At 43.5% G+C, this 16,843-nt stretch overlaps 4 protein-coding genes across 5 annotated transcripts; 2 read left to right on the top strand and 2 right to left on the bottom strand.

Moving 5' to 3' along the window:
• Positions 1-875: 875 nt before the first annotated feature.
• Positions 876-10,108, top strand: LOC126556488 (uncharacterized). Its single transcript, XM_050211752.1, has 8 exons — positions 876-1,227; positions 2,779-2,948; positions 3,033-3,782; positions 4,558-7,210; positions 7,286-7,707; positions 7,785-7,954; positions 8,190-8,293; positions 8,364-10,108. Exons 1-8 carry the CDS (start codon positions 876-878, stop codon positions 10,106-10,108), a joined length of 6,366 nt encoding a protein of 2,121 aa, XP_050067709.1.
• Positions 1,353-2,300, bottom strand: LOC126556224 (RWD domain-containing protein 2A). Its single transcript, XM_050211451.1, has one exon. It carries the CDS (start codon positions 2,298-2,300, stop codon positions 1,353-1,355), a length of 948 nt encoding a protein of 315 aa, XP_050067408.1.
• Positions 10,109-10,774: 666 nt separating the features above from the next.
• Positions 10,775-11,808, top strand: LOC126556386 (60S ribosomal protein L31). Its single transcript, XM_050211651.1, has 3 exons — positions 10,775-10,900; positions 11,215-11,459; positions 11,537-11,808. Exons 2-3 carry the CDS (start codon positions 11,236-11,238, stop codon positions 11,685-11,687), a joined length of 375 nt encoding a protein of 124 aa, XP_050067608.1. The 5' UTR covers positions 10,775-10,900; positions 11,215-11,235; the 3' UTR covers positions 11,688-11,808.
• An 831-nt stretch (positions 11,809-12,639) lies between these two features.
• Positions 12,640-14,171, bottom strand: LOC126556189 (uroporphyrinogen decarboxylase). Of its 2 annotated transcripts, none has more exons than XM_050211413.1 (2): positions 14,154-14,171; positions 12,640-13,698 (listed from the first exon to the last, which is right to left on the bottom strand). In XM_050211413.1, the coding sequence occupies exons 1-2, from the start codon at positions 14,160-14,162 to the stop codon at positions 12,643-12,645; spliced, it is 1,065 nt and encodes a 354-aa protein (XP_050067370.1). In that variant the 5' UTR covers positions 14,163-14,171; the 3' UTR covers positions 12,640-12,642. The 2 variants fall into 2 exon arrangements, with proteins under 2 accessions (XP_050067370.1, XP_050067371.1); XM_050211414.1 differs by lacking the exon at positions 14,154-14,171 and adding an exon at positions 13,897-14,077.
• Between the last annotated feature and the right edge of the window lie 2,672 nt (positions 14,172-16,843).

Genomic DNA, 16,843 nt, shown 5'->3' with positions numbered 1-16,843 from the left:
ACAGCACCCTTTCACGCCGTGATGTTATCCAATTCACCAACTCAATATTAGTCCAAAACTGAAAAACCACCTGGCACATCCTAGACCTCAGCACCGAACTCCGCTCCATCCAACAAAACAACACAACATGAGATGATCACGATTCCAACCACAACCAACGAGTCCTTTCTCGCCTTCGTATCGCTCATACCCGCCTTACACACTCCCACCTTCTAGAGAGATCCAATCACGCATTAGCAGACTGTACCGGGAGCTTTAAGGTTTTATCGTAATAGCTTTCAACAATAAACGAATCATATCGGCAATACTCATACTTTATCGTTAATCCATATCTTCAATAGTTGTAACACAGCATGTACGTAAATACCGTAAAGAGACAAATGAGGGCTTAACTCCCAAAGCCTTATATATATTTTTAATTTGCTGAAACCAGGAAATACTTTATTAATAAAACGTAATACTAAATTATCAAGAATGCTTTTCGTTAGCTCAAAGTAGGAAAAAGATAAGTCTTCTACATCCCGTGGGTCCTTTGCAATAGAATAGGAATACCAATTTTGAATATCAAAATTTAGCTTGAAACGTAACTGCCTTAGGTAGTTGTTGATACACCCTTTTGAACTATGTACAGTATTGTGAATGATCAATTTGCTTCATATGTATGAGTAGTAATAATATCCTAGTATCCTCGTGGCATTCCTATACGTGTGACGACAGTGCTTGACCTCTGCGCTCTTTCTAAAGTTCGTTCGAGAGAGCTCAGTTTATGGGATACAACTAAAGCTTCGGTTCACCTCTCACGTTCTTAGTAGTATCGTGTAGTAATCGGTAGTACGCAGATCAGTTTACGCTGAATTGCCAGCCCAGGCACAACGATGGTGATCCAGTGGAAGCGGTTTTGGCAACCGATTTACCTACTGTTAGTTTTTAAAACAATTACCGTGACTAGTGCTAATAGTTTAGAGGATTTGTACGAACAAAAACTCGCTCACCGCCCTGAACCTGCTGATGATGAATTTGAGTCACTAAAAGAAATCTATCGACAAAACTTGATACAAGACTATGCGGAAAGTATTGCCAACCGACGAGTTGAGTTTGAACAAATCCTAGAACAAAGAATACAAAGCTTCCTTCGTGAAAGTACAGCACACAAACAGGCCGATGGGAAAAGAATGCGCCGTGATGCGACCGACGCTGATGCGGCCATCGAAGCGGACACTGCAGAAGGTAAGAACGAAAACGCAATACGCATGCTGAGTCGGGTCAACAACCTTAGTAACAAGTGTTTATTGGATTCTCGCAAAACATGGTAACGATCATGGAAACGTTCGCCCGCCACCGTCCTACCATCGCTAGGTAATTGCATTTTCAGTCGAATTTGAAAATCCAAACAATTCCTTCTTGATGTAACCACAGTTGTGCTTCTCGAGAAACTTCATAAACAGACTCATACTCATCGGCTGATCCTCTGTATCGGAATCTTCGTCCATCTCGCAGAACAGTTCCTCGCGAAAGCCGGACCCAAAGTGCCGCAGAGCCGCCATTTCGTTTTCGTTGTTCACCGTTTCTGTTTCGTTGAACTTTATCTGTATCTTCTGCCATTTGAGGTGTTTTATCGTGCGCCAAAACTCTTGCGTATCTTGGTGCTGTCCTTCCACGCAAATAATGGCCGGTTTGCCGGGACGGGAAAATCCGGTCAGCATCAGGTCTCGGGCAGTTTTGAGTATGGTTTGTCGTTTGTTTTTGCTTTTAAGATGGTGCGAGTATATCCATAAACGTTCGAATACGATCGAATTGATCCCCGGGACGGAACTTTTGCCGGGAGTGGTATGGGATGGTTGCCGCTTCTCACCCGTTGTTTGCATGAGTTCGGTGAAGTTGTCCTGTATCCAGCCAACCACTTGATAAACATACGGTTCATCACGTTCCACTACCTCATCCTCGATGTATTGGTTGATCTTGTTGGTAAGCAAGCGTTCCTGATCGCGCGGAATTACAGCCGAGCGGATAACGATACGTGGTATTTCCAGTGCCGGATAGAGATGCGGTAGCTCCACCAGAATCTGTACCTTTTGATTTGGCAACAGTGGCAGTTCAAAGTGGTAGTCTAACTTTGACGTTAGTCGAGTAGTTTCTCCGTTGATGTAGCTGTTTAGATTGTCGATGCAGCTGTAATCGTCCACATGAAGCTCGCCAGGGTTGCAGTAAATAGCCAAAAGCATTTGAAATTCATCGATTTGCTTTTGAAGGCCGGTTTTTAACAAGGCCAGTTGTGCTTCTTCTGCGTTGCTTTCGTCCATCCTCGGTTACCTAAAAATAACCAATTAATGTTTTTCAAATGATGCTTTTTTTGACGCGTTCGCATATAGTTTAGTTCTCGCTTCAAAGTTTTTTAAAGAGTGCCCATATATTTTTGTTCTTGTCCCGCAGTTGCACGTCCACGTATATTTTTGTTTTTTCCTACTGATTTTTTATTTCGTCGTGGTCGTGCTAGAACACAGAGTGAATTTCTTGTAGCAAAGTCTATAAGCGCTCTGAGGAACTCGGTAAAGCGGTAAATATATCCTCTTTGAATATATAAATTAATCAGAGTTTGTAGATAAACTAATTATCACATAATTGGACTTCCCAAAAAAACTGCGGGACAAGAACAAACAACAATGAGCATGCGGCAAAAAAAAATTTACGAAAGTGACAAAAATTGCTGGGATACCCGGTAATGTAACAAATTGCAGGCGGTACTACAAATTATATTATTTTTCTGTTTCGTCCTTGCAGCACGACAGCTTTATCTGAAAGGATTTCGGGAACGGGGTCAAGTGCCGGTAAATTTCCCGATTGACATTTGTTTGCTTCGGGTCGGAAAATCTATCTTTGCTGCGGCCCTTCACCAAAGCGAAACTAGCAATCGGACGATGAATGCCACAGCTGTATCGTTTTATCGAAGGGTTAGTACTTTTTTCATATTTTAAATATTCCCGCTGCAAAAGTTCCATAACGCCATGTTTTGTCCGCTTTCTTCTCTTTGAAAGGTGAAAGGTAAATTTGAAAAATACCACGAACATCAAACCGTTACTGCACGTCACTTCGATTGTGTATCGATTGCTCACCTTGGATTTGTGGCGGTGGTTAATTATCACGATCAGGAGCTAGTCGTGTTCGCGGAAGGATCGCCCGTCTTTCAGATCCACGAGGATGGTAAAACAGAGATCGTGCAAACCTTTGGCCAGCCAAACCAGAACACAGTACACCTGTGGGTACACGGGAAGCACGTGTATCTAGCGCACACGTACATCAATCTGGACGATAGCCGATCAAACGACTGTCCGCTTTACCGGTGGGCTGGCTACTATTTTGACGTGGTCGATCATATGCCGTGCTACAATTCGGTCCACATTGAAGCATTCTCGATCGAGCAGCAAATGTTTGTTGCAGTCGCTAATCAGATGTCTCCAGTCCAAGGAAAGGATACGTTTTCCGATATCTTTCTACTGAATCCGGATACGCAAAAGCTCGTACTACATCAGCGGATCTACATTTACTCCGTGTCGGATATAGCGTACTTTTTCTTCGAAGCACGTGAGCGAAGGGAACATTTCCTCGTAACTGGCAATTCACACGAGGTCGACGGTAGTAAGGATGGTAGTTCTTCCGGCACGAGTGGAAACAGCAGAACGCGCAACGTAGATCAGAATTCGATCGTTTACAAGTTTGTCGATGGATATTTTGTGCCGTTTCAAAATTTGGAACTTATCGGTGTGAAAATGTTCCTTCCGGTTGTGGTAAGTCGAGTTTGTTTTGTTATGCATGAATAGTGTTGTGTCATGAGCTCATGCGCTCAGCACACCGAGTTGAGCAGAGGAGTACGAGCAACGTACTACGAGTGAGGAAGTTCGAGCGCTTGAGTATATATGAGCGTATGAAATTCAATTTAAATTCAAATTTTAAGTTATTTTTTAAGTAAGCAACAACGCCATCACACCGTCTCAATTTGGGCCTACCACACCTCCTCTGTAAATGTGTACAATCTAAAAATACTTTACGATTTGGATCGTCCGGCCTCATTCTCATATGAGCAGAACCCGGAGTCGGTCGATCCGAGTCCGAGTCGCGGATGACCCTCTCTAGCGCTAGAATGAAAAGTAGACAGGCTAGCCCATCTTCTTGGAGCGGATCCTTGGTGGTAGCAAAGGGCCCCGAAAATTTTCCATCCACCATCACCAAGCATGTGACGTTGGTCATTGTTATTTATACTAGCCTGGTAAGTTCGTACAGTTTAACCCTTTCTATGTTATCGTATGTGGCGTTGAAGTCAGAAAAAAGTGTAGCTGCTGCCCCACCATCTTCTCCAAGATCTTACTCATAAAGAAGATATGATCAGTGAAAGTTTGATTACAGGTTAAATTTCATACGCTCACATATGCTCACAAATACTCTAGTGTTCGTAATGTAGTGCAGCCTGAAGAAAAAATACGCTCGCTCAGCTCACCTGAATGAGCGCATTGGGCATAACACTGTGCAATAATGAATCATTACCATTTATCAATTCTTTTCCAGCATGAAAATGGAGAGTTTCTTTTGCTCGTTCTCTGTCACGACCAGCCCCTACTGATCTACGAGTACGATGGTTGGAAATTTGTCCCTTCGCGAATCGATTACACCGGTGAAGCATTTGCTGCCGGCGTGTCCCATATGCGCGTTTATCGACACATTGTAAATGCAAGCGTAATTGTAATTGCCAACAGTAATTTGTTTGGAAAGTCGATAAACCTTTTCACCCCACAGTACGGTGTGCAGAACGATTTGCGACAGGTGTATGCACACTTCATTGAATGGTGTGAACGTATGCACGAACAGATAGCGCAGGTTAATCTGGAGCAGTTGTACAATCAGCTGATCAGTTTGCCAGACAATTCCGCGGATGGGGCACGCATCGTTCAGAAGGATTTAGAAATGCAAGATTCGTCGGTAGGATCGATAAGTACGAAATCGATTCACACTAAACATCTGCTCGTCGATGATGCCATGCTGTCGTACGTGATCGAGGTAAACGAGTACGTGCAGCGGGTGAAGGAAAAGATGGATTTGGTCGAACAGACGATCCATGGCAGTGTGCTAACAAATGACACCGTGCGTTGGAATGGTGATCTGGCCGTTTCGGAGCTTATAGCTCCGGCCGGCCAGATGAAGCAGCTCGATGTGAAGGTGCTGAACAATGCAGCTCACAAAACACGCCACACGGAAGCTCAGAGAGGCGATGTGGTCGAGAATGATACGATCGTGGTAGATCGTCTGATAGTGGATCGTATTAGTGATGTACAATTCTTCAACGGCCATGCAGCAGAAAGTTTACTACTAGTAGACGATCCACCAGCGAAATGGAAGGATTTTTCACTAGCGGCAAAAAAAGTAGTCGTCAGTGGTAATCTGTTCGTAAACAAGCTGATCGATGGTATATTCTTTCATCCGGGCAATGTACTGTTGCCGAATGTTAATCAAATATTCAGCGCAAAAAATTTGATGGTAAAAGATTTGAGCGTAAACCGACTGACCAGTAAACGGTTCAACTCTACCGATACAGTAGCCGTACAGCGAATGATGGATCAATCCCGCACGTTACTCGCTAAAGCGCGTGGTGCAATGCCGCAGGAGTATAGTAGCGATTTCGAAACCATCGATGCGGACCACCTGAAACTAACAGGTCTGTTTAACGATATTGATCCTCGCGTTCTAAGTGAGCAGGTTTTGCACGGACAAGCGCCAGATCAACATTTCACTGGCAAATTAGTTGTAGAACAGATAATAGCGCAAAATGTGGCAATTGTTGATACCAAACTGTCCGGGGTGGAAATCGAAAATGTTGCTCGTACTACCGGTGATCAGCAAATGATCGTTCAGGATCTACAGTTTGTGCAACCGATGCTGGTGGACAGTTTGGTCCTGCAGGATCGTCTTAATCATATTCCCGTAATGGAGGGCAAGCTACAGGTGCTACATCTGACGTCCGACGAAGTACAATCCATCACCGGTACGAAAACATTCGACTACGTTACGCTGCTGAAACCGATCGAACTGCAGGGTAAAATCGATGGAGAAAGCTTAAGTAAAATGAACCCGATAATGACAATTGGAGACGATCTTGTACTGAACGGTGACTACACGATATACGGCAATGTAACGTTCAACGGGCCACTGTGGGCGCACAACATCCTAAGCCCCGGAGGTTTACATCATCTACACCGACTAGCAACGCACGGTTTGCTCTTAAACAGGGCGCCTCCTCGCGGCCAGGTGATTAAATTTCTGCAGCCCGTTTTTGTAGAACATCTACAAGCGGATAACATTAACGATCTCAATGTAAATGACCTGGTACCCCAAACTGCCGGGGAAGTACAATATATTACCGGCCGAAAGACGTTTGTGGCGGAGCTCAAGATTGACGGTGTGGCGGACGCGAATGAGATCAATAAAGTCGATCTTAATCTACTTAATCGTACAATATTGCGCCGAACTGGTCCAGAGCAAACGGTCGAGGGTACGATACATTTTGATACAATTATTGCGCCGATCGTAAACAGTGCAAATGTACTGTTCGAATCGAAACGTATCGATCGACTACTACGGTTAGACATTGCTCAGAATGTAACCGCACCGGTGCGCTTTGAAAATTGCACCCTACACGTAAGCCGTTCGATCGTTGCGCAGGAGATACATGCGGACAATCGGTCTACCGTTTATGGATACAACTTGGAGCATCTGCTGCAAGACACACTAACGCTCGATAATGCCGATGAAAGTAATGTTCCGAGCGCAGCGGGTCTAAAAACGTTCCGAAATATTACTATTGGCCGATTGGTTTTGCAAGACGGAGCAACGTTGAATGGAATACCGGTGGAGAATTTGAGGCACATTGTGGCTGCCGGTGATAATAGGACAATCATCAAAAACGAACCGTACCACTTCCAGAGCGACATTACGGTAAATCATCTTCTGTTCGAAGGTTCCATAAATGGTATACCGAAGGACGCTTTTTGCCGTGCATGGCTATTGTACGGTGGCAATCAAACGTTTACGGTTGGACAAACCTTCGACCATATTGTTACGGACCATCTGTACGTTTCCGGCAAGCTTAACGAAGTAACGATGGAACAGTTGGTGGAAAATGCTTATCGCACTGATAGGGAGGAGTACATTGAGCAGGCCGTGTTTCGTAAGTCTTTTCTATGGTAGTGAACATTTTTAGCTGGTTTAAATCATCCATTTTGTTTCCTTTTCCATTCACCAGATCAAGGGATCGTTACATACGAACCATCCACTGTTGGAGGTTTAGTGTCGGGTTTAAATTTCTCTAGCGACAACCTGCTGAAACAGTCGCCCGAAATGCAAACACTTGACACGATGCACTTGTCCGGTGCACTGGACGCCAAAGGGGAATTGCATATTTTGAGCCAATTAAATGGTATCAATTATCCCAAAATGATGGAACTTTTTAACCCATCGGAAAGTGGTACCGAAACGGACAGTGCACCGATCGACATCGACGTACACGGTAACGTGTACTTCGAGCACGATCCAACCGTCATCCATCTGAACGGACAGAATGTGCAAAAACTCTATGGCGAGGTTTGGCTACCACATCGTCCAACGGTACTAACTGGCCGTTATCATTTTGAAAGTGTTGAATTTCAAAAAGCTCTCCATTTGAAGGTAAGATTTTCTAACTTTTTCTTTGGAAGCATAGCTATATCAAATATAATTTTTCTTTTATGATCTTTTCTATGCAGGATCAACCAGTCAATCATCTGCGCTGGAACGATGTGGAGGAACGGTGCCTGAGCGGAAAGCGACCACAAAACATTACGGCACCCATAGAATTTCTGGGCGAGGTGACCGTACGCGCGGGTGCCATTTTCCAAGCTGTTCAGCTACAAGGAACCCTTAAAAGTACCGAAAGGTAAGTATTACCTTGAAATTGCGGGTTTGTAGGAGTTATATTTGCTGCGCACCGGTCTGTACACTTTCCGGCAACGAATCAAAAACAAAACAAATCTTGTATGCACTGTCAAACCCATAGCAAGCGCGCGCTTAAAATAGTGACAGTTGACAGAAAACGCATAGTTACAGTAGGCCCAGAGCGATGAGGTAGTCAAAACTTTAAATTTAAATTAATTTTTTCTTGTGTTTTTCAGTTCTCTCGGCATAGATATACAAGAATATGATAAATATACCCTGCGGCATCAGGAACCACAAGAAATTAGTGGAAAATGGCAGTTCCGTGAGGTTGAGATACACGGTAATCCTGTCGCTTTCATTTAATTCACATCACAAAATCCTTTTAATTCGCCTTTTTTCTGTCATTGTAGGAGATTTCTATCCGCAAACTTTAAACGGGTACAACGTAGAAACCGATTTACTAAGAAAGGATGTTGCCATTGGAAACTTTACCGCTTCAAAGCGGTTCCGTGAGCTGCACGTAGAAAGCATTGTTTGCGCTCCTCCTTGCGTGATACAGGGTATTGACATGGACGAATGGTACGCGAACGGGTTACGTTTGAGGGGCAATCAAACCATAGAAGGAACGCTCCACATAAACGATGCCATCATAACGGGGAACCTGGAAGTCCTGGGCACGGTGAACGGAATGCAATTTGATGCCGAACACTTACTGCTGAAATCTTTGCCGCAAAATGTCAACGGTACTTTGCGGCTTGTGACGAAATTTCCGAAGGAAAACGTTATTTTTCCTCTCGTTTTTGAGTCGCTCAATGTAACAGAAATTAACGGCAAGGATGTGGAACAGTTCATGACAAACGTTGCCCTGATAAGTCAAAATCCGTTAATAGTCGACATTCCAGTTACGCTAGTCCAGCCATTAGAGGCGGAAGAAACGATTCTCGAAGGAGACATGGTTTTTGGCACAAACGTTACGCAGCTTCTGCTCAGCACCTCCTATGGGAAAAATATCAACGCACTAGCATCACAGGTACGATCGCTCAACAGTGTTAACGATAAGCTGGCACAGAATGTGTTCGAAAACAGTCCGGTATTTAGCCATTTTGACAAAATTAAACCTTTAGCTGTACAAGCAGTACGCATGTTTGTACTGACCGTTACGATCCATGCTGGACCGATGGAGTTGGTTGTCGTACACAGTGCTGAACCCAATAGGCCTTCAACCGTTGACTTTTACCATTGGAGCGATAAAAAATCAAGCCTAGTGCCTGCCAAATCCTTCCCTCCAATTGTTGGCCGTGATCGTACAATCGTAAATGTGAAGCGGCTGACCTTAGGCTATCGACAGCACCTTTTTGTTGAGTTTATGGAGCATGGGAGCACCAATTATGTGCAACAAATTTTGGATTTGAACACTGAAACATCAAACACGTACAAATTCATCCCTCTGTACTTGATGAATAGTACCCGAGCCCGAGATATCATCTGGATGAGAATAGTAAAACTGGACTGTGTCGTGATGTACACGAAAGGTATGGTCGGTTTTGAGGTTCGTTGTTTGCGCGAACACAACCTCGTACACATACTCGACGTACGACAAATCGAAGAAACGGTTGTGCCGATGCAAATCGTGGCCCTGGAAAACCACCTCGTCGTATTGGACAACAGAGAACGAATTCAGGTATGGCGTGCGACGGCTAGCTACTACCTGAAACTTCACCAAACAATTACCGTCTCCCATCCATCGTACCTCACTGTGGCAAGGTATGAAAATCAGCTAATGCTAGCCATCAATTCAGAACACACCCCGAATACGGCACACCACGGATCGATCGAAATATGGCGCAAAGCGCTAACCGCCAATGCTACCTTTGCGCAACACCAGCTGATATTGACTAAACTGCCAAAACAGCTGCAATTTTCGGTATTACCGTCAAACGAAATGCTACTGTACACGCTAACGCAAAATTGGTTGCATCCCTTGGTAGTGTACCGATACGAAGGAGTAACCGGATTCAGAGAAATACTGACGACGAATACAATTCGTCAAAAGGCAAAAAGAATGTCGGTGCTTAAGATGCGATTGGCCCGAAAAGAGATCGTTGCAATTGTAGGCCCGGAGTCTACCGATTTCGTCGAAGTTGTGTTTGTGTAAATGTTTACGTGTTCGTTTATAGGCTGCATATTTATTATTTATTCATCATCAGTGTAAACTCGTTCATTTGTACACATTTCCAGCAATGATTTAAAAATATATTTAAACAAATGTTGAAATTAAATATCATATGCGTGGTTTGTACTGTTTTATTCGTTTCTAGAATGAAATAGTTATATTTAATCGTATTCAAACATTAAAGGTCACTAGAAGCTTCAACATCAAAACGTTCATTTCAAAATTTTCAATCGTTTGGATTCTATTCGAAGCTGTTAATAAATCACAAAATTGCGTTTTCAGTCCATTCTCCATAGCCCCGTGCAGGTAGCTTGGATATGCTCTAGGCTCTCAAAAAGCGGTTTCAAAGCGAAAAAATTTCACACACAATCATGAAGCCTGAAATTTTGGTTTCAGAATCACTCATAAGAACCTGTAATTTTGGCTTTGAAATCTCTCATGGCCTGCGTTCTGAAGAAATGAAACCGCAATTTTAAGATTTGTTTATTCATATGACATTTTTTTTACATTTCGACTTCAAAAGTTTCTCGCGTACCGTGGCCTATAAAAAGGTACTGAAACATGATTAGAGAAACAAAATGTTTTCCTCTTCTAACGAATTTACAAAAGTGTGCGTTTTTCGAGAAACGCACACTTTGAATCGTAACAGCTGTCACGCGTTCTATGTGCCACTGCGAATGACAGCCGATGTCAAATTTCCACGTAAGCGTTCTTTCGTTTCCGGCATCGACGAGTGCTAGCGGACACATTTCGGTTAATTAAAAGAATTGCTCTGTAAGTTTTGTTTTTCCAGCCAAAAAGGCCCTGTATTGCTAAAATCATATGTAGGAAAGGTGGTAGTTTCGGTGGTACATGGATGTTCGGTGGTTTGCCTGCGGGAAATAGATATATCGGCTCTGAAAGTCGGTGTTGTGTACGAAGCCGCTTCATGAATGCACTGTCAACATCTCACCGAAACCGTTCCGGTCTAGGATTCCGTGGACATGAGTCCTGCTAGCAATACAGTGTCCTTCGGCAAGAAGCAGTGAAAAAGGGCTCATTGAAACGGGAATGCTAATAGATGATTCTGTTGTGCTTTGTAATTACAGTTTAATTAAACATCCTCCAACATGGTTAAGGCCAAGCGTGAGAAGAAGCCAAAGTCGGCTATCAACGAGGTGGTGACACGGGAGTGCACCATCAACCTGAACCGACGCTTGCACAAGGTTGGCTACAAAAAGCGCTCCCCGCGAGCGATCAAGATCGTGCGCAAGTTTGCCGAGAAGGAGATGGGCACTTCGGACGTTCGCATCGACACCCGCCTGAACAAGGCTATCTGGCACCGTGGAATCAGGTATGGAGGAACTAGACACTGTGTGTGTTGCGGCCAGCAGACATTCGCTAATATCGTTTTGTCCTTCCCTACTACAGGAACCCACCTTTCCGCATACGCGTGCGCCTTTCCCGCCGCCGTAACGACGACGAGGACTCACCCAACAAGCTGTACACGCTGGTCACATACGTTCCAGTGCCCACGTTCAGGGAACTGCAGACCGAAAACGTCGAATCGACGGAAGATTAAGCAAGAAACGGTGTAAAATGAACGGAGACGGCGGAGCTTTGTAAATAATCGAAGGCTTCGTTTGTTCGGGCTTGGCGCTGTTCGTCGGTGTGTGCGAATAAAGAGGTGAAGAAGAAGAGAAGAGGATAAAACAACTAAATCCCCCCACTCTACATGCAGGTGTACGTTTGTTATTGTCCTCTGTGCAGTGTATTTAAGTGTGCAGTGTGTCTCTAGACAAGAGTTGGCCTACGATTCATCGAAAGAAGTGATACAGGGTTTTTTCAGTCCAGTGCCAATGTATAATGAATGGTTTCAAATTCGTAAGACGCAACGTAAAGGAAGACCGATTTCTGAGAATCGTTTTACGTTGTTTACAGATAGTGTTACGCTGTTGAGGTGGCCTGAGAAAGCGTGTATATCTGAACTGGATTGTAAAAGCCTGTAATAGTGAAGATACGCCTGCCTCAGCCATCCTTGCGGAATGACAGTGTCCCTCATCTTGCTTGCCTGGTGATTTAAAAAAAAGAAGATGCTTGCTTTGTTTGTGTAAAAGCACAGACGTTCGCGTTTATTGTATCATAAGATGGTATTCACATCTGTTGACTAATTTATTTGCAAAATAATTTTATTTTTCCCCTCAATAATAACAAAACAATTTGCATATTTGCTCACCTTTACTAGTACGATCTAGACGTATTCCCCTACAACAGAACAGTTTTTGATAACACGATGGTTAGCTCTAATGCCATGTCTCAATCATCTGTTGTTCTGTGGCAAGCATAGATAGTTCTCAAGAGTAGGCAGTGATGATATTGTGATGCAACTTCTTTTTATGTAAAATGCGCTTATATGCTTTGCTTCTGCAAAATGCGCAAAATTTATGAAAAATGCATCAATGTTTTCATAGCACCATCATCGAATGGTAGCTGTCTATCGAGAGAGGGCACACGAGATGGTAATATTTCCACGCTTATCACAACGCATCATGAACAGCCTGCACCAACACAGTCATACTTTCGATAGGTGTTTGCGGAGTAATTCCATGTCCCAGGTTAGCGATGTAGCGATGCTTGCCAAATTTTCGTACCATCGTCAGAACAAGCTCGCGCAGCTCTTCGGGCGATTTGTACATGTCCTGCGGGTCCAGATTGCCCTGCAGTGTCACATTCGGACCGACCTGTTTGCGAGCCTCCTCCGGATCAATGGTCCAATCGAGCCCGATCACCTCATAACCGGTTTCGGCTTGCTCCGCCAGCGAGTGCATTGCTCCTTTTGCGAATAGCACCATCGGAACAGCGGGAACACCCTCGTCTGCCAGTTTTCGCAGCAAATCGACACGAATCCGCTTCAGACAGGGTAACGAAACGGATAGAAATTGTTCCTTGCTAAGATGGTCCGCACTGGATTCGAATACCTGCAGCATCTGTGCGCCAGCTTTCACCTGCATAACTAAATAATCGACAATCTGGTCGGTGAGAATGTCCAGCAACTGTTGACTGGCTTCCGGATGATCCGCAAGCCATGCTTTCGCCTTCGACATGGTTTTACTGCCGCCTCCCTCAATCATGTAGCCCATCAGCGTCCAGGGTGCACCGGTGAATCCGAACAGTGGTACCTTGCCCTCGAGCATCCGGCGCATCATGGTAATCGCCTCACCAACGTACTTTAATCGCTCAATAGTGCCAGTCTGGTTGAGACGTGCAAGATCGGCAGGACCGACGAGTGGTTCGGGCAGTACCGGACCAACGCCCGGCTTCATTTCGACCGTAATGCCCAACGCTTGCGGGATCACCAGGATGTCAGAGAAGATGATCGAAGCATCGAGATCGAACCGGCGCAGTGGCTGCATTGTCACTTCGCAAGCAAGCTCCGGTGTTCTGCAAACGGTGAAGAAGTCATGCTTTGCTCGCACCTCCTGAAATTCTGGCAGATAACGGCCTGCTTGCCGCATTACCCAAACGGGCACGCGATCGACCGGCTCGCCCCTTGCTGCCCTAAGCAGATTATCATTCTTTAATGCAGGAAAGTCCTGTAGCGAGAGAAAGAGATTCGAATGTTAGTGTAACCGAATTAGTATCGTCCAAAAGCTCACGATGGTCATGCATTTTTTTAGTATTCACAGTAGAACAGTTCGATCGATGATTTCTTTTTTAAAAGCTACACTTTTGTTAGGTTTTGTTCTTGCAATCTTAGATCGGTCGATTTTGTCTTTTTCATTCGCACTTACATCGCCCCCTTCACTTATTCGAGATACTAGCGGTTGCGGTGGAGGTTCCATCTCAAAAGGAGCGATTCCCTGCCGTGCCATTAGCGCTACGATCAACGTGGCCGTAAGAAAACCGGCCAACAATCCGCACAAGAAACGCACGACAAACGGGCGAACAACTGGTTCGACCATGATGGTGGAGGCCGCCAATAGGTTGTGGCAATAATTTGATTGATTCGTGTGAACCTCCAGTTGAACCTTATCAATTAAGAGCGCACCTTTTCCATTCTCTTTCGGCTGGCGAGCTAGGATCACAATCACAAACAGGGCCTTCTTGATGTGCAAAACCGCACGGTATCGCGTTGGAGATTACGATGCTGGAGAAAGAAAAAAACAAAACTCTATTCGAAGCCGGCTACAGGAACGAGAATTATCGCATGCGTTTTCTTCGTGCGATTGCGTTTTGCAATGACTTGGAGAAAGAAAATAAATAAATATATGCACAAACGTAATCGTGACTGGTTATACACCCAATTAACCAAATGTCAATTTGGCACACCAATAGTTGCAGCACTGTGAGATGTCTATTTTGATGGACAGTGTATTCTCGGAATCGTCAAAACTCGTTCGTTAAATACTTTGTGCATTATTGCTTAAAATGATTCCTAGACAACAATTAGGACATGAAAAATTAAGTAAAACAAGCATTTTCATAAGTGACTAGACCTCCAAAATTATCCACTTTTATTTAACAGCACCGATCATCTACATATGTCCGGAACAAAGCTTCCTGTGAATATAGTTCAAGGACGAAAGATGTGATGCAGCACCATCACACTGGTTATCCTTCTCAAGTCTTTTACCAAATGCTTGGTTTTCTTCATTTTCCATATCCTACTTGGTGTCTAGAAACCATATTAAATAATAATGCACAAATTATTTGTGCATTGTTTTTACCATGACAGTCCAACAAAATTGACATCTAACAATGCTGGGTAAAAAATTGTTCTAGGGGGTTGCTTCTGAAGTCTTTCACTCTTCCTTTAATTATCACAATTATCAAATCGAACAGAAAACTAAAAGTTACATGTATATTGCTGGGAATATGTTTATTTCTTGTTCTACATGTAGTGCCGCAGCGATGCTCAACATTGCCTACGTGTGTACGGGCCTTCAGAAAATCAACACTTGCACGTCTCGTTTGGCGCGGCCTGCTTTGCCGTGTTAGTGTATGCCGGCATTGCTTGGTTCTCAGTTCTTCGTACGTAGCTCTGTGTTTTGAATTTAATGTGCACAACAGATACGGTTTGTGCTGGTTAACTAAATGTGCACTGTAGTGCTTGTGCTTTCGTTTGGTAAAGTGAAATGATTTTATAATCTATTGATAAACAACTCTCAAGTATCCGATACTGGTGAAACGCGTACGTGCATCGATCATGGCTGGCGCGAGTGCAACAAACAAAGGTAATGAACGGCACGATCTGATGAGATGATGAACGATATAATATGAAATTAGTGACGCGAAAACTTATTGCCGCGTCCAAAGTAACACATGTTGTTGAAAAGCATTACACATGAAAAAAATTGAGTTTTGTCCAAAAGAACAAAAACAACAAACAAAACGATCGCCAATTTCCAATGGTGATGAATCACTGGCGGCATTTATTTTGCTCCGTTTGGGGGGACGTACACTTTGCGTCGCGAGGTGTTTATTTTGGCTGCGACTGGTTTGTGCTGTTCAACTACATTGCTCTACACTTAAAAGAAAAATGCATCGGTTGTATATGCAGCCCACAAAATATCTATGATTATTCCAGTAAAATTCATGTCATTAAATGTTTTATAATTTCCATACTACTCACCTCCTGTTCCTACTGTTCATAGTTCAATATATAGTAGCAGCCTTAAAGCAGTAACAAAAGGAATGCAACAAGCAGATATGAAGATTAGATATGTATGTGCAGAAAGGAAACAAAGACTGTATTACAAATCATAGGCATCATATAACGTTACTTTTGCGGGTTCATTTTTTTGACTTTTTTTTTATTGCGTGCGGAAGCCGCTAATCGCTTATCGTATTTTTCCCCGCGAATAATTAATTCCGGGAACGCAGAGGAAGATTGTATGAATGGGGAAAAGCAAAGAAGCGACGGTTTCTAATCAAATGCTCTTGGATGCAAAGGAGAATATCTCGCCTACTCGTACTATGTCAATCCCATTTCCATGACAACATCGTTATACGTACATGCTATTTTCGTCTGTGGTGGTAAATTTGTTTTGCAGAATGTTTAGAAATGTATTCTAATTTGAATTAGGATGCAGTTATGTAGCTCTAAACTAAAATTGAACTTTTCCTTGTTTATTGTATGGATTTACCACATCGATACACGTTCGCATATCACAACAAGACAGTCTGATGTGTCTCAAAAATGTAACTGTGTGACGCATCCTCACCCCTAGAGACCGTTTTGGTCGATCTTCAAACTCTGCAGCAGCTTCAACCACTTGTTAGCTTTCCGCATGCATTTAAAACACTTGCCCATCATGATGTAGCACTTGCTGGAGAAATATGCTGAGCAAAGCAAAATCATACTGTATCGTGCTCTCATCTCGCACTATAAACATTGTTGAAGGAATCACGTACTGCACGCTTGTCGTTAGCAAATAAAATCGCGTTTTAGCTTTCATTGCATTTCTTCCAACTGGTTGGTAACGAAAATGCCACTAAAATTGTAGTTAAACAATTTCTGTTCGGATTATCATTGAGTGGATGCTTTGATCGCTGCTTATTGAAACCTCCTTATAGATAAACTAACAAATGATTATATCTATTTTATAATATTTCTCTTTTTTCCGTTATCGATCTTGTGCTGCAGTATCGATTGATACTGGTTGGCCGGCTTAACGACAGGAAGCTGGCACCTAAGTTATACCCCATCGTAAGCATAAAGGTACACAGGTCTTTCTG

Source organism: Anopheles maculipalpis, chromosome 2RL, assembly GCF_943734695.1.
Source record: "Anopheles maculipalpis chromosome 2RL, idAnoMacuDA_375_x, whole genome shotgun sequence".
In the NCBI taxonomy this organism is placed as follows: domain Eukaryota; kingdom Metazoa; phylum Arthropoda; class Insecta; order Diptera; family Culicidae; genus Anopheles; species Anopheles maculipalpis.
The sequence above is the reverse complement of the archived record's forward strand: the minus strand, read 5'-3'. Positions and strand labels throughout refer to the sequence as shown.

Excerpts from the sequence above, each read along its gene's own strand:
- LOC126556224 (XM_050211451.1), bottom strand. The coding sequence starts at position 2,300 with ATGGACGAAAGCAACGCAGAAGAAGCACAACTGGCCTTGTTAAAAACC.
- LOC126556386 (XM_050211651.1), top strand. The coding sequence starts at position 11,236 with ATGGTTAAGGCCAAGCGTGAGAAGAAGCCAAAGTCGGCTATCAACGAG. Across the intron at positions 11,460-11,536 it reads ATCTGGCACCGTGGAATCAG|GAACCCACCTTTCCGCATAC; the intron begins GTATGGAGGAAC and ends TCCCTACTACAG.
- LOC126556488 (XM_050211752.1), top strand. The coding sequence starts at position 876 with ATGGTGATCCAGTGGAAGCGGTTTTGGCAACCGATTTACCTACTGTTA. Across the intron at positions 1,228-2,778 it reads CGAAGCGGACACTGCAGAAG|CACGACAGCTTTATCTGAAA; the intron begins GTAAGAACGAAA and ends TCGTCCTTGCAG. Across the intron at positions 2,949-3,032 it reads CTGTATCGTTTTATCGAAGG|GTGAAAGGTAAATTTGAAAA; the intron begins GTTAGTACTTTT and ends TCTCTTTGAAAG.
- LOC126556189 (XM_050211414.1), bottom strand. The coding sequence starts at position 14,067 with ATGGTCGAACCAGTTGTTCGCCCGTTTGTCGTGCGTTTCTTGTGCGGA. Across the intron at positions 13,699-13,896 it reads GAATAAGTGAAGGGGGCGAT|GACTTTCCTGCATTAAAGAA; the intron begins GTAAGTGCGAAT and ends CTCTCGCTACAG.